At 36.9% G+C, this 14,628-nt stretch overlaps 1 protein-coding gene and 1 pseudogene across 14 annotated transcripts in view; one reads left to right on the top strand and one right to left on the bottom strand.

The window, feature by feature from the left end:
- Positions 1 to 14,628, top strand: part of TMEM62 (transmembrane protein 62) — a 49,177-nt gene that overhangs the window by 11,096 nt on the left and 23,453 nt on the right. For 6 of the 14 annotated variants that reach the window (XM_063639571.1, XM_063639572.1, XM_055278920.2 and 3 more), the window contains 6 exons: positions 2,688 to 2,829; positions 5,131 to 5,255; positions 5,405 to 5,527; positions 8,465 to 8,620; positions 10,572 to 10,634; positions 11,652 to 11,811. In XM_063639571.1, coding sequence (XP_063495641.1) covers positions 2,688 to 2,829; positions 5,131 to 5,255; positions 5,405 to 5,527; positions 8,465 to 8,620; positions 10,572 to 10,634; positions 11,652 to 11,811 — 769 coding nt within the window. The remainder of the gene's footprint in view (positions 1 to 2,687; positions 2,830 to 5,130; positions 5,256 to 5,404; positions 5,528 to 8,464; positions 8,621 to 10,571; positions 10,635 to 11,651; positions 11,812 to 14,628) is intronic. The other 8 variants (XM_055278921.2, XM_063639573.1, XM_055278922.2 and 5 more) reach the window with 3 other exon arrangements.
- LOC129482704 (farnesyl pyrophosphate synthase-like) overlaps positions 1 to 14,628 on the bottom strand; it is a 36,962-nt pseudogene that overhangs the window by 4,114 nt on the left and 18,220 nt on the right.

The raw sequence follows: 14,628 nt of genomic DNA, 5'->3' as shown, positions 1-14,628 counted from the left end.
GAAACCAAAAACTGAACTTTGCAGGGGCAGTAAGCAAACTGGTATCACCAGAATTAACATTCATACTGAGGACTAGTATGACACTGGATAGGTAGCTTAGGGCTGATTTATGGAGGTCTTAAGTAACAAGCATAGAAATTGAGATGTGATGGGTAATAGTTCATAATTCAGCATAGGTTCTTAAGGAGGCAAGTAACATAATTAAAATAGTGTTTTATAAATGGCAATCCCACAATAAAAAAGGAAAAAGATGGGATAAAAAGGAAAAAACAGATATTGGAGTTATGTGGACTAAATAGGAGGGTCCTGCAATAGTCCAGTCATGATATGAAAAGTCATACCCATCTGAACTAAGTTCTTGGATATGGAGATGGTGACATCAATTTGAGGATGGTAGGTCAAAAAGCACTGGTTAACTGAGTTTGTATAATTAGAGTCACCATACATTGGAAGAGAAGGCTGTTCTCTTCTGTTAATGTGAGAAAGGAAAAGGACAGAGATGAAAATCTTTCACTTCCTGTTAACTGTTTGTATCTTTGATGGTGACTGTGGGGAGTTAGGAGACATGTTCAAAAGTAATTAACAGGACTTGGGGCTGAGTGGTTATTGAGAAAGTAAAGTGAATAGTCTAAAGTTTCTTACCTTTGTATTTTTTTTTTTAGCCACCTAAAGTTTATCTGAATTTAATAAATGGCATTTTACTAAAAATATAAATATTACAGAAATATCAATCTGAAGAAAAAAATTGAAGTTAAATCTTGATCTTAAAAATGTCCCAGAGAGGAGGCAGAGCTTGCAGTGAGCTGACATCGCGCCACTGCACTCCAGCCTGGGCGACAGAGCGAGACTCCATCTCAAAAAAAAAAAAAAAAAAAAAAAATGACCCAGAGAGGCTGGGTGCAGTGGTTCATGCCTGTAATACTAGCACTTTGGGAGGCTGAGGCAGGTGCATCACAGCCTGGGCAACATGGTGAAACCCCATCTCTACAAAAATACAAAAATTAGCTGGGCATGGTGGCATGCACCTTTAGTCCCAGCTACTCGGGAGGTTGAGGTGGGAGGATCGCTTGAGCCCAGAAGACTGAGATTGCAGTGAGCCGAGATCATGCCACTGCTCTCTAGCCTGGGTAACAGAGCCAGACCCTGTCTCAAAAAAATAAAATAAGCCCCAGAGAATGCCAAAATCCCATATTATGTTAACATCATATATTTTAACTTGTGTTTTCAAATAGTTGGATTTATTTTTAGACAGTTGGATTTTAATGTATCAAAAATGCAGGAAACAACATATATAAGATTATAAGATTCTGAGGAATAACTGAACATAAAATAAGCAAGAAAAAATATAAGTAAAAATTTTAATTTAGAATAAAACCCTGAAATAGAATTTTTTTTTTTTTTTTGAGACAGAGTCTCACTCTGTCACCCAGGCTGGAGTACAGTGGCATGATCTCCACTCACTGCAAGCTCTGCCTCCCGGGTTCACGCCATTCTCCTGCCTCAGCCTCCCGAGTAGCTGGGACTACAGGCGCCTGCCACCACGCCCGGCTAATTTTTTGTATTTTAGTAGAGATGGGGTTTCACCATGTTTGCCAGGATGGTCTCGATCTCCTGACCTCATGATCTGCCTGCCTCAGCCTCCCAAAGTGCTGGGATTACAGGTGCAAGCCACTGCACCCAGCCCTGAAATAGAAATTTAAAAAATCCCAAGAAGAAAGGCAATATAACTAATTGACATTGTTTAAATTGGGTTTGACTAATTTCTGAGTATTAGTTGTAATGTCTATATAATATATTTACTCGGTTACATTATATTTGATGGCTGTTGTGGCCCACTAGCATATTAAATTTCAGGAGTTTATTTGTATTTTTAAATATATGCTGTTAGGTAAAAATCATGTAAGACACTTAGATAAAAGATAATACTAACTTTTCTTATAATGTTCTGACATTTGAATAATATAGGTATGTCCTCCAATAAAATCTATACTTTCCTTCTTATTTATTCAACACATACTTAATGAGTGCCTGCTCTGTACTGTGTTACTCATCCTTTCTTCCTGGTCTTCACTCTGCAGTTTTATGGACACCTGAACACTGTTGACACTTAAGGTGGTAAACTTTCATTAGTGGATATAGACCATGTGTATGTTATCAATATATCTTTAGGAACTGAAAAAGATTTAACAACCCAGACCTAGACTAATATTTTTTCTCCTTCCTTGAAGACTTCATCTTTGCAAGTCTTTCTTGTGAATTAAGCCTCCGTAGTCCTGTTTCAAGAAGTAGATAGACAGCTTTTGTATCTCACTACACCAAGAATTCTAGGTACTTAGTAGGCCCTCACTAAATCTGCAAATGATTGATAAATACTGTTCCACTGGATTTTGATTTGTTTCTTTTTGAACATTTAATGGACTCCCTAAAAGAGCCGTCTTACTTCCGAACTTGGTGAACTTGTGTTTGGTTACTGATGAATTAGTTTGCATGAGTCTTTGGGGACAATGGGAGAAAAACTTTGAAATTTCATCAGTTTATCCATTGTGGATCTAGCTTAGTATATTTCTCTTGTCAGATCAGCAAATCTCTTTTTCAAAGGAAGGTAAAACCTAGCGTATTAGGGAAGGAATTTTAAAGCACTGTCTTTTTATGATTACACTAACACCCTCCTGTCTTCTATTTTTTAGGAAATATTCTGCTGTACGTAGAGATGGCTCTTTCCATTATGTCCACAGTACTCCCTTTGGCAACTATTCGTTCATCTGTGTAGATGCCACTGTAAATCCAGGGCCTAAGAGACCCTATAATTTCTTTGGAATTTTAGATAAGGTGCAGTAAAAATCTTACTTCCCTTTGTAGCTTACTTATTTTTTCATGGATACATGTGGTTCACTTAAAGTTATCAAAAGTAAACTAGCTGTTATCTAGGAATGCTTGAGAGAAATTTAACTTAGTTATAGGTATGGCTAGAAGTTACTGGCTATTTCAGCACTATTTTTGCTATCCTTTTTCTTGTCCCAAAATCTGAGAAAGAAGTACCTCACACTTTTTGGAGTAAACATTTTTTTTTTTTTAACAGAAATATTTTTATTTATTTTGCATATGTGTGGCTTTCACGAATGTATAATTACAGAAAGCGGAAACTGTACCTAAACAGCACATATGGTAAATTTCCTGTTTGAGGAGCAGAGTAAAATGCCTAGGCTGGACTTGTTAAAAGCAATGGAGTAAACATTTATTAAATAGGTACTGAGTACAGGATGCACTTTGCAAGGTACAGGACATGCAGCTTTGTGCGGTATGTTCCTAAGTTCCCACAATTGCCAGTTGTAACTAGTGTTTTTTTTTTTTTGGAGACGGAGTTTTGCTTTGTCGCCCAGGCTGGAGTGCAGTGGTATGATTTCAGCTCACTGCAACCTCCACATCCCAGGCTCAAGCAATTCTTGTGCCTCAGCCTCCCAAGTAGCTAAGATTACAGGCACGTGCCACCATGCCCAGCTACTTTTTACATTTTTAGTAGAGAGGGGGTTTCGCCATGTTGGCCAGGGTGGTCTCGAACTCCTGATCTCAAGTGATCCACCTGCCTCAGCCTCCCAAAGTGCTGGGATTACAGGCATGAGCCACTGTGCCCAGCTGGTCTATATTTTTTTTAACAAGAGAAGGACAACTATTGAAATCAGTAAGTTTATTTTCAAGTATTTTGACAAGGCTAGGTGACTGCTGGATTTAAACTGTGTGGAAAGTCTCATTTGAGAACCTCTTATTATTTATTGGTACAGTAAATGCCAACTCATTATTTAATAAGCATATGCCCCTAAGTAAGACATATGTGCTCATATGAAAGAATACAAAAGTGATAAGATCAAGTTCGCAAACTCTTAAGAGTATTTAATCTAGTGGTGAGGTATAAGACCAGTATAGAAATAAATATAATAAAGAGCAGAATTTGCTAAATTAGAACTAAGAGTTTCAGAGTTATACAAGAGTTCGAAAGAATGTGAAATCAAGTGAACAGAATGTTGTCAAATGCATTGTGTTACTTTAGGCATTTTATTTAATTAGGTTCTATTTTGTTTCCTATCTATCAAGTGTCTTTAGTCAGGGTTGATGAACTTATATTAAATCCCATTCCTTAGTATAGTGTTTTTTAAGGTAGAATTCAAGGATCATGTACATGAAAACCAACTGGAGTGTTACAAAATGCAGATTCCCTTGCCTTGCCCCAGACTTATCAAATTAAAAACCCTGAGGGTAGATTCCAGAAATGTATTGCTATAAGCACCTTACATATAATATTAATGCATATTTACATATGTACCAGTTATTTTTTGAAATCAACTTTTGAGGTATGATTTGAGTACTATAAAATACCCTCATTTTAAATGTTTGAAGAGTTTTGACAAATGTATATACTGGTATAACTGTCACCGCAGTTAAGACATAGAACATTTCCATCATCCTAAAGTCTTGTCATCCTTGTACAGTCTGTCTTCACTTCCTAGGTAATCACTGATTGATTTTCTATCAGTATAGACTCATTTTGTTTGCTCTAAAATTTTGTATAAATGAAATCATATGGTATGTACTCTTGGGTCTGTCTTCTTTTGCTCAGTATAATGTTTCTGAGATCCATCCATATGATTGTGTGTATCAGTAGTTCTTTCCTTTCTATTGCTGAGTAGTATTCTGTCATGTGGATGTATTACAACTTGTTGATGGTTTCTAGTTTTTGGCTATTATCAGAGCTGTTATAAACATTTAGGTAGAAGTCTTTCCGTGATATTATTGTAGAAGTTTAGTTTCCATATCCCTCTTTATTAATTGCAATGTGTTATACAAAGCTGTAAAGATTAGTGATGACTTCTTTATTTCACAGTTTCCTTATCTATTAAAAGAGGATAATACCTACCCTACCTGTTGCAGAGCTATTTTTAGTATCAAATGAAATATAATGTATGTGAAAACAATTTGAAACTTACATAGGTCCATAGAGGTCATTAACTATTAAGGTTTAAGGCCTAGACACATATAATAATTATTATAAATCTTCAGAGGAGTTTTCTAATCTGTTGACTTTAGATTTTAGCCTGAGCCCTAATTTAAGATCCTTCCATTTTTCTCCCATTTCAGAAAAAGATGGAGGAGCTCTTATTACTGGCCAAGGAAAGCAGTCGGAGCAACCATACAATTTGGTTTGGACACTTTACAACATCCACTATTCTTTCTCCGTCACCAGGAATCCGGTCAATAATGAGGTGAGACAAGCTTCCAAAATCAGAATTAATTTGTTTTTAGTTTTTTTATTTTGCTGTTACTTATTCTGCTTTTCTGGCAAGACATTTTTATTGGTTTGGCCTCACAAGTTATCCTTGTTCATTTATTTCATTTATTTTTCATTGGTTAGTTCGGCTATAGCTTATTTGTGTGGACATCTCCATACACTTGGTGGACTGATGCCTGTTTTGCACACTCGTCACTTCCAGGGCACTTTGGAACTTGAGGTGGGAGACTGGAAGGATAATAGGAGGTAAGGGAACCTCCCCACAGAATAAAACTTATACACATAAGTTTTGCCAAAGCAATAATAGTTTTCTTACTGATACCATGGGTGATCACAGTTAAAGAAAAACTTGTGATATTTCTGTTTTTTTAAAGTAATATATGTCTCTGCAATCATTGTCATTTTGCAGAAACCTTGTCATAGCTGTGACGTTTACTATCACTATGTTACATTGGATTTTCAAGATACGTCCATTAGGAAATGGACTCAAACTCTAGTGTGCACAAGAATTATGGAGGAGCTTATGAAAAATAAAAATTTTCAGGCGCTACCTCTAGAGATTTTGATTGTGTTGGTCTGGATTAGGGTCCAACAAATTACATTTTTTTTTTTTTTTTTGAGACAGAGCCATGTTCAGCTGCCCAGAGTAGCTGAGATTACAGGCACCCGCCATCATGCCCAGCTAATTTTTGTATTTTAGTAGAGACGGGGTTTCACCATGTTTGCCAGGCTAGTCTTGAACTCCTGACCTCAGGTGGTCCACCCGCCTCGGCCTCCCAAAGTACTAGGATTACAGGCGTGAGCCACGGCGCCTGGCCCAAACTGCCTTTTTAAAAAGCCCTCTGGGTGGTCTATGCATGACAATTTGAGAAATACTAGGACTAGAAGTGTCATTTTTTTCCTCCTGAATTTTGTATCTACCATACTGGTTATTGCTACAAGATGGTAGTGATTTAAGTTCTTCAAATAGATGATAATTGGCTTTTTTAGATTAAAGTCTCTCTAACAGAAAATATGTTTATCAAAAGCATGTAGTGTAGTTAAATATATGGTTTTTCTTCTTTTTTAAAAGAAGTATTTAAGTGAAATAGTTTATCAAGTTTTGAGGAGTATCATCTTATTGTTTAACTATTACAGTTATTTAATTTACACAAACCCTGTGCTCTCAGATAATAGGTACTCAACAAAGATTTGTTGAGCTGAATATGTTATCTTTTTATTTTTTTTATTTTTTTTTTTTTGAGACGGAGTCTCGCTCTGTCGCCCAGGCTGGAGTGCAGTGGCGCAATCTCGGCTCACTGCAAGCTCCCCCTCCCGGGTTCACGCCATTCTCCTGCCTCAGCCTCTCCGAGTAGCTGGGACTACAGGCGCCCGCCACCACGCCCGGCTAATTTTTTCTATTTTTTAGTAGAGACGGGGTTTCACCATGGTCTCGATCTCCTGACCTCATGATCCGCCCGCCTCGGCCTCCCAAAGTGCCGGGATTACAAGTGTGAGCCACTGCGCCCGGCCTATCTTTTTATTTTTAACTACTTCCATTAATTAAAAAGGAACTTTACATCTTGGAAGGTACTTCCTCATTTTGGTTGACTTTTTAGAAACTGTATGAGTTATGCTTGAAACGTGTAATTATTTGGCAACTATAATTACTTTGAGCTAAGAGTTGTCTGTTCATGGCTGTGAGGCTGTGGGCTGGGCTATGATTGCCTTTTGTGAGATAGTGTTACTAAGCCTTGACCAGCTTCTTTATTTCTTCTAAGTGCTCCAGTTACAAGTTGTGATGTTAATTATGAAGCCATTTCCTTTCTCTCTCCACCAGCTTTCCTGTGTTCCAACCCTGGGGTTTTATTTGGAGTGTATCCCAGATAAAAGGACCTAAACTTTACCTGCCCTTATAAACACTTAAATTGTGTTAGTTACAATAGAATAATTTTTAAAAACAGTATATTGGAAATATTAGGCTAGGCCTTGTTGTAGATGCAGATAAATCCAGAAACATCAGTGGCTTAACACAAATGTTTTTCATTTGTATAAATTCAATATGAGTCAGAACAACTCTTATCCATGGGATGAGTCAGTAATTCCGACTTCCTCCATCTTAACATTCCTATTTCGACATGTCAATTCCAGGGCAGGGAAGAGAGCAAGGAGAACTCACACCCACTCTTAAGTACTTTGGACCACAGGCATGATATGTCTCACTTCTGTTCACAGCCCATTGGCCAAAACTAGTCACATGGTCCCAACCTGATACCAGGAGACTGAGAAATTCAGGGGAATGTGTAGAGAATTTCGTGAGCACTATTGTTTCTGCCATAGTGAATCATTTCTTTTTTTAGTTCTAAAAGTTAGAAAATATAAAACTTTGGTTATTCTTTAATGAATATTTTATACCTTTTGTTATTGCATTTAGAAAATGAAAACAACTTTAATTTCTTTGAAATTATAGAAATAAATGTTTAATGCTAGGCACGGTGGCTTACGCCTATAATCCCAGCACTTTGGGAGGCCAAGGCAGGGGGATCACCTGCAGTTAGGAGTTCGAGACCAGCCTGGCCAACATGGTGAAACCCCGTCTCTGCTAAAAATAGCCGAGCGTGGTGGTGGGCACCTGTAATCCCAGCTACTTGGGAGGCTGAGGCAGAGGTTGCAGTGAGCCGAGATTGCGCCACTGCACTCCAGCCTGGGTGACGGAGTGAGACTCCATCTCAAAAATAAGAAAAAAAAAAAAGAAATAAAGGTTTAAAAGAAGCATGAAAGATTTCTAATTTTGTTCATATCAACCATTTTAATATTTTATGTAGCATTGTTGATGGGATGAAGAATGTCAGGTATTAGGGTTATAATAAATGTTTTAGGTTCAAAATTGTCTTAAAGTACAGGGATAAGATGAGTTACTTCAACAAGTATTTATTTAAAAATTAAAGAGTACATGCCATGTACCAGGTGTTGTTCAAGAGCACAGTTGAATCCATTGCCCAGTCAGAGGCAGTTATGTGACAAATGTGAAGGATAAAGTGATGGGGTAAGGGAAGAAAGAAAGAAAATATTACTTAATCTGTATTCAAATTAATCATGTAAAAAAGTCCTAGTTACGTATTTTTATATTTGTTCTGTATATTACCTTCATGACCTCTTACAATGTGAAGTGACTAAATTACCTTATCATTATCTGGTCTCTAGGTACCGGATTTTTGCTTTTGATCATGACCTCTTTAGCTTTGCAGATTTGATCTTTGGCAAGTGGCCTGTGGTTCTTATCACCAATCCTAAATCACTCCTTTATAGTTGTGGTAAACATGAACCACTAGAAAGACTTCTTCACTCAACACACATCAGGTATGTAGCAATTTTTCAGAATTTACTTTCAGTTTGATAATGATGAAGAATAAGTCATTGTGATTGCATTCCCATGTGAAAGCTATGAGATGCCCCATTTTAGTTTTTTCAACAACCTAAACATTATATAAGATAGATTGCTTACTGTTTTGTTCCTATTAAGTTAAAAAGCATATCTTTTTTTAAGCTGATGAAATTTTAAAAACCATTCAGAAATCCATAATTCTACCATTATTATTTTTGTTTTATTTTATTCCAGCCTTTTTATTTGCATGCTTTTACATTGCTATAAGCATAATGTACACATTCCTTTATAGTCTACTTTTTAAAACTTGCATTATATATCAAAATTTTTTTCATTTTGCTATGTAGCTTTCTAAGAAAGCAAAAGCTATATATATAATCCTTACAGAATTGAAAATTCAGTTGGCAAGTGAATTTGTTTTGTTTTGATTTTCGACAGAGTCTTGCTTTGTTGCCTGGGCTGGAGTCCAGTGGCCTGATCTTGGCTCACTGCAACCACCGCCTCCCGAGTTCAAGCTTTTCTCATGCCTCAGCCTCTGGAGTAGCTGAGATTACAGGTGTGTGCCACCACGCCTGGATAATTTTTGTATTTTTAGTAGAGAGAGGGTTTCACCGTGTTGGCCAGGCTGGTCTCGAACTCCTGACCTCAAGGGATCTGCCCTCCTCCGCCTCCCCAAGAGCTGGGATTACAGGCTTGAACCACCATGCCTGGCCGTGAATTTGATTATATAGATTAATAGAATCCAAATGGGACATTAATATTCTTTTTGCAAAGAGACATATAACTTCTTTCAAATATAAGAGCACTTTTTAAAATATACTTTTACAATTTATTTTGAAAAGTAATACAACAGAACAACCTTTGGAAAATAGGGTAATGGGATTTTAAGTATGTTTTTCTCCACTTCTAATAGAACTATTGTTAGCACTTCTGAGTATTTTTTCTCAGGCATTCTCTCTTAAGCATGTTTTTATATAATTATAATCATAAGGCCCAGTCTATTCTAATTCCTGATTTGTTTTCTTTCAGCACAAAGAATGTACCACAGTTTTTCTAACCATTTTCATATCTCATTGGTGAACTTTTAAGGTTTTTCTTATTTGTGGATGAATATCTGGTACATATATATTCTTCCTTCACTTGAATAATTTCTTTAAGAAAGAGTTCTAGAAGTGGGATTCTAGGTGAAAGAGCTTGAATTCTTTTATGACTGTTGATAAAAATTGCCCAATCCCTTTTTTTTGGAGCTAAAATCACTATTTTTAATCATGGTAAGCATGATTAAACAAAGTACACATGGCATAAAATGTACCATTTTAACCATTTTTAAGTGTACAGTTCAGTAGCATTAAGTTTGCTTTAAGTTTACATTGTTGTGCAACCATCACCATTATCCATTTTCAGAACATTTATCATTTTCTAAAACTGAAACTTTTACCCATTAAACAATAACTTCCCATTCTTCCCTCTCCCACAGTCCCTGGCAGCCACCAATGTACTTTCTGTCTCTATGAATTTGACTACTCTAGCTAACTCATATAAGTGGAACCATTCAATATTTATACTTTTGTGACTGGCTTATTTTCATTTAACATGATGTCTTCAAGGTTTATACATGTTGTGGCATATGTCAGAATTTCCTTCCTTTTAAAGGCTGAATAATATTCCACTGCACATTGTGTGTGTGTGTGTATATATACACATATATATACACACATATGAATACACACATACACACATACCACATTTTGTTTATGTGTTCAACGGACACTTGGATTGCTTATAACTTTTGGCTATATTGAATAATGCTTCTATGAATATGAGTGTACAGATATCTGTTCAAGTCCCTGCTGTCACTTCTTTTAGATATATATCCAGAAGTGGAATTGTTGGATCATATGGTAATTATCTGTTTAATTTTTTAAGGAGCTGCCATACTGTTTTCCATGGTGGCTGCACCATTTTACACTCCCACCAGCAGTGTATCAGGTATCCAATTATTTTCAACAACAGATGCTAATTTATAACATTACCAAGCAATATGAGTGCCAAATTCACAGTACTCTTATTATTATTGGATATTATACTTAAAAAAGTATTTACTAATTAACTTGTAAAAGATGGTACCAAGATGTTTACATTTATTGTTTTCATCACTAATGAAATGGAATGCACATGTGTCAGTCAGGTTTTTTTTTTTTTTTTTTTTTTTTGAGACGGAGTCTCGCTCTTTCACCCAGGCTGGAGTGCAGTGGCGCGATCTCGGCTCACTGCAGGCTCCGCCCCCCGGGGTTCACGCCATTCTCCTGCCTCAGCCTCCCGCGTAGCTGGGACTACAGGCGCCTGCCACCTCGCCTGGCTAATTTTTTGTATTTTTAGTAGAGACAGGGTTTCACCGTGTTAGCCAGGATGGTCTCGATCTCCTGACCTCGTGATCCGCCCGCCTCGGCCTCCCAAAGTGCTGGGATTACAGGCGTGAGCCACCGCGCCCAGCCATCAGTCAGGTTTTTTGGTGGGAGCTGGATATCAGGTTTAGGTGTCATACTCTCTGAAAGGGCTTGGTAGCCTAGTCCTGGTTATAACCCTGTTTCTTTGGGACAGACACCCTGGTACCAAATGAGTAGATGGTAGGATTGACATTGGATTAACAAAATGAGATTTCCACCCTATATTATTTTCCTAAGAGAAAAAGCAGTACTTCTGGAGTTTCTTCAGAAAGAACTTTGAAACTACCTTACCTAGATTTGTCAAAAGAAAATTGATTTTTCTTTCTAAAAAGTAAAAGAATAGTTTTGAATTTCTTACCAGTTCAGTTTTGCTAATTGTCCAACTCCAGAAGCCACCATTCAGAAAGAAACCAGATCATATGGATAGTGGCTCCTGCCGTTGTACAATATGATGGTTCTGCCTATACGTATATATCTGCAAGTTACAATAAGGTTATTCTCCTTTACAAAAACAATGACAAACCTCAAACCATGTGTTTTATATATGCTCTCATTTTAGAGTCTTGGCCTTTTCCTTATCCTCCATTACTTCTGTCACAGTTAAGATTGATGGAGTTCATTTAGGCCAGGCTGTTCATGTGTCTGGTCCCATTTTCGTACTGAAGTGGAATCCTAGAAACTACAATAGTGGGACACATAACATAGAAGTAGTCGTCCAGGTAAGTTAGTAATTTATATTTACTATGTAAATGATTAAGCTGTAGCCACAATGAATTCTGGTTTGGAATTTTTTAGTTAATTGGTAATGAAACCATGTTTAAAAAAAAATTGGGGGCTGGGCATGGTGGCTCACGCCTGTAATCCCAGCACTTTGGGAGGCCAAGGCAGGGGGATCACCTAAGCATAGGAGTTCGAGACCAGCCTGGGCAAAACAGTGAAACCCTGTCTTTACAAAAAAATACAAAAATTGGCTGGGCACGGTGGCATGTGCCTGTAGTCCCAGCTACTCAGGAGGCTGAGGCAGGAGAATCCACTTGAGCCCAGGAGGTAGAGGTTGCAGTGAGCTGAGATTGCACCACTGCACTCCAGCCTGGGCAACAGAGCCAGACCCTGTCTCAAAATAAACAAAAAAAGTGAAAAAATTTGGGCTGAGGCTGGAGGATCGCTTGAGGCCAGTAGTTTGAGACCAGCCAGGGCAACATAGTGAGACCGCATCTCAACAAAAAAATAAAAGTTAGCTGGGCATGGTGGCGTGCATCTGTAGTCCTAGCTACTTGGGAGGCTGAGATGGAAGGATCGCTTGGGCCCAGGAGTTCAAGGTTATAGTGAGCTCTGATCGTGCCAGTGCACTCTAGCCTAAGTAACAAAGCGAGACCCTATCTCAAAAAATAAATAAATAAAAATAAAAATAAATTGAATACACTGTATTTAGTATATTCTGAAAATGGGCACTTGGAATAATTCTAATATTAGATTAAAAACTAGGCAGAGGAGAAGAGGAGTGGCCATAGACTCCCTTTTTTTTAGCCCCAGGAAATCATTCTTTTGTTTTCTTCCAACTTTGCCCAGAATCTTTTCATAATAGGGGCAAATTCCCCAGTATACCCAAAAGTAATAGAATAAGTCAGAAAACATGTATTATGTATCTATGTCTTTGATTGCTGTCTCTAATTGTAGGACAATTGTGTCATTATTTGAAAGCTTCAGGACAGAATTTTCAGTGCATCAGAGGCACTTCTTTGTTAGAGGAATAAGCATTGTTAGCATCTGCAGTACCAGTTTGCCTTTTCTTATTCTGATTCAATTTAGGGCATTTAACTTATTAGCACCTGTCAGAGTAGAAAGTAATAATCATTACCAAAATAGAGCAGTTTCATTAAACTCTTAAGGCGATAAGCTGTGCTCAGAAATTAGTTTCTTAAACACACTCACACACACACACGCCTGTCAATTTCTGCAACTTTATGTTTTGATGACAGTTGTTAACTATTTAATCTTCTAATATTAAGATTTAATTTGAAACACCAAATAATTTTTCAGAAAACATATGTAGTTATTTTCATTATCTTTTTTATCCCCCCTACAGAGACAGGTTGAGCAGGAAGAAACTATTTACTGAGCTCCCTCTAAGGAGATGCTAGGCACTTAGAATTTTTTACTCAATCCACAAAACAATCCTTTGTTGGGGGTAGTTTTACCCTTGGTTTGTAAATGGAGAAACTTGTACATCTGCACAAAAGAAGACACTCTGCTACGCCACCCATCTTTAAAATGTTCTGTGTAGAAGGAAGAAAAAACTTATAGAAGAAGTAGAAGGAGAGATAGCTGCGGATGAACCCTTAAGGTCTTTCATATTAGAAGAAGTTGGATCATTTTAAAGAGACTTGAAGGTTCATGTGCACCTAGAATAAATTATTCCCTGTCTTTACAGTCACTACAGCCTGGAGTGCCTCAGAACCCCAGTGTATTATTTTCTTAATAAGATATACATACAACTTCTGTAGTTTTATGAAGAAAAAAAACCATAGCTTATATTCCTTGAAACATTTCTGGCTGCTTAGTTGAATCCTTAGTACAAATGTAAAATCACATACTTTTTGTATGTTTAACATTTTTTTACAATGGTATCAAGGTATAATTTACACATAATAATATAATAAACTGTGTATATTTAAAGTATACAATTTGGTGAGTTTTGACATATGTATACATCCTTGAAGTCATCACCTACAAGCAATATGATACATTTCCCTCAAAAGTTTTCTTGTATCCTTTGCAATCTGTTTTCCTTACATCCTCATTCTCAGGCAAGGACTGATCTGTTTTCTGTTTTCTTATATGTATAACCTTAAACAACCTACTGAGTATTAAATAGGGAACCTGGTCCCCTCATTCATTCATGGGAAAGTTCTGTCCTTTTAAATACAATAAACTGTAGATAAGTCAGATTTGAAACTCAAAATCTGTGGGAGAAGACATTTGTTTATTATCTAATATTTTACCTACTCATTGTATTTATTGAATATCTATAGGTTCCCCGCAGTCTAGTAGCAACTAGACCTTTAGATCAATTTTCAATGTGGGTCCTGGGCTAGTGGCATCAATATCATCTGGGAACTTGTTAGAAATGGAAATTCTCAGGTCCCATCCGAAACCTGCTGAATCAGAAACTTTGGAGATAGGACCTAGCAATCTAGTTTAACAATCTCACCAGGTGATTCTGATGTCCACTAAAGTTTGAGTACCTGTAGTTTAAGATTATTGTGCCTACTTTGCCAATTTAAAGAGTAGACCCTAGAAAGGTCTAATCTCAAACATTAGAGAAATCTAGATTCCTGCTTTAAAACAATAACATAGTTTAATATAAGCACATTTTGAGCAATAAAAGCTTAAAAAACACAAATGTTAGTTCTTGTTATTTTTAAAGTTTTTTTATAATGGGAAAATTTTAAATATCCAAAAGAGGTAATATTATAATGAACTCCCATGTATCCATCAGCCAATCTCAACAATTATCAACTCATGATCAGTCTTGT

The sequence above is a fragment of the Symphalangus syndactylus genome, chromosome 5 (genome assembly GCF_028878055.3).
Source record: "Symphalangus syndactylus isolate Jambi chromosome 5, NHGRI_mSymSyn1-v2.1_pri, whole genome shotgun sequence".
NCBI classification, from domain to species: Eukaryota; Metazoa; Chordata; class Mammalia; order Primates; family Hylobatidae; genus Symphalangus; species Symphalangus syndactylus.
This window is presented reverse-complemented; position numbering and strand designations above follow the sequence as displayed.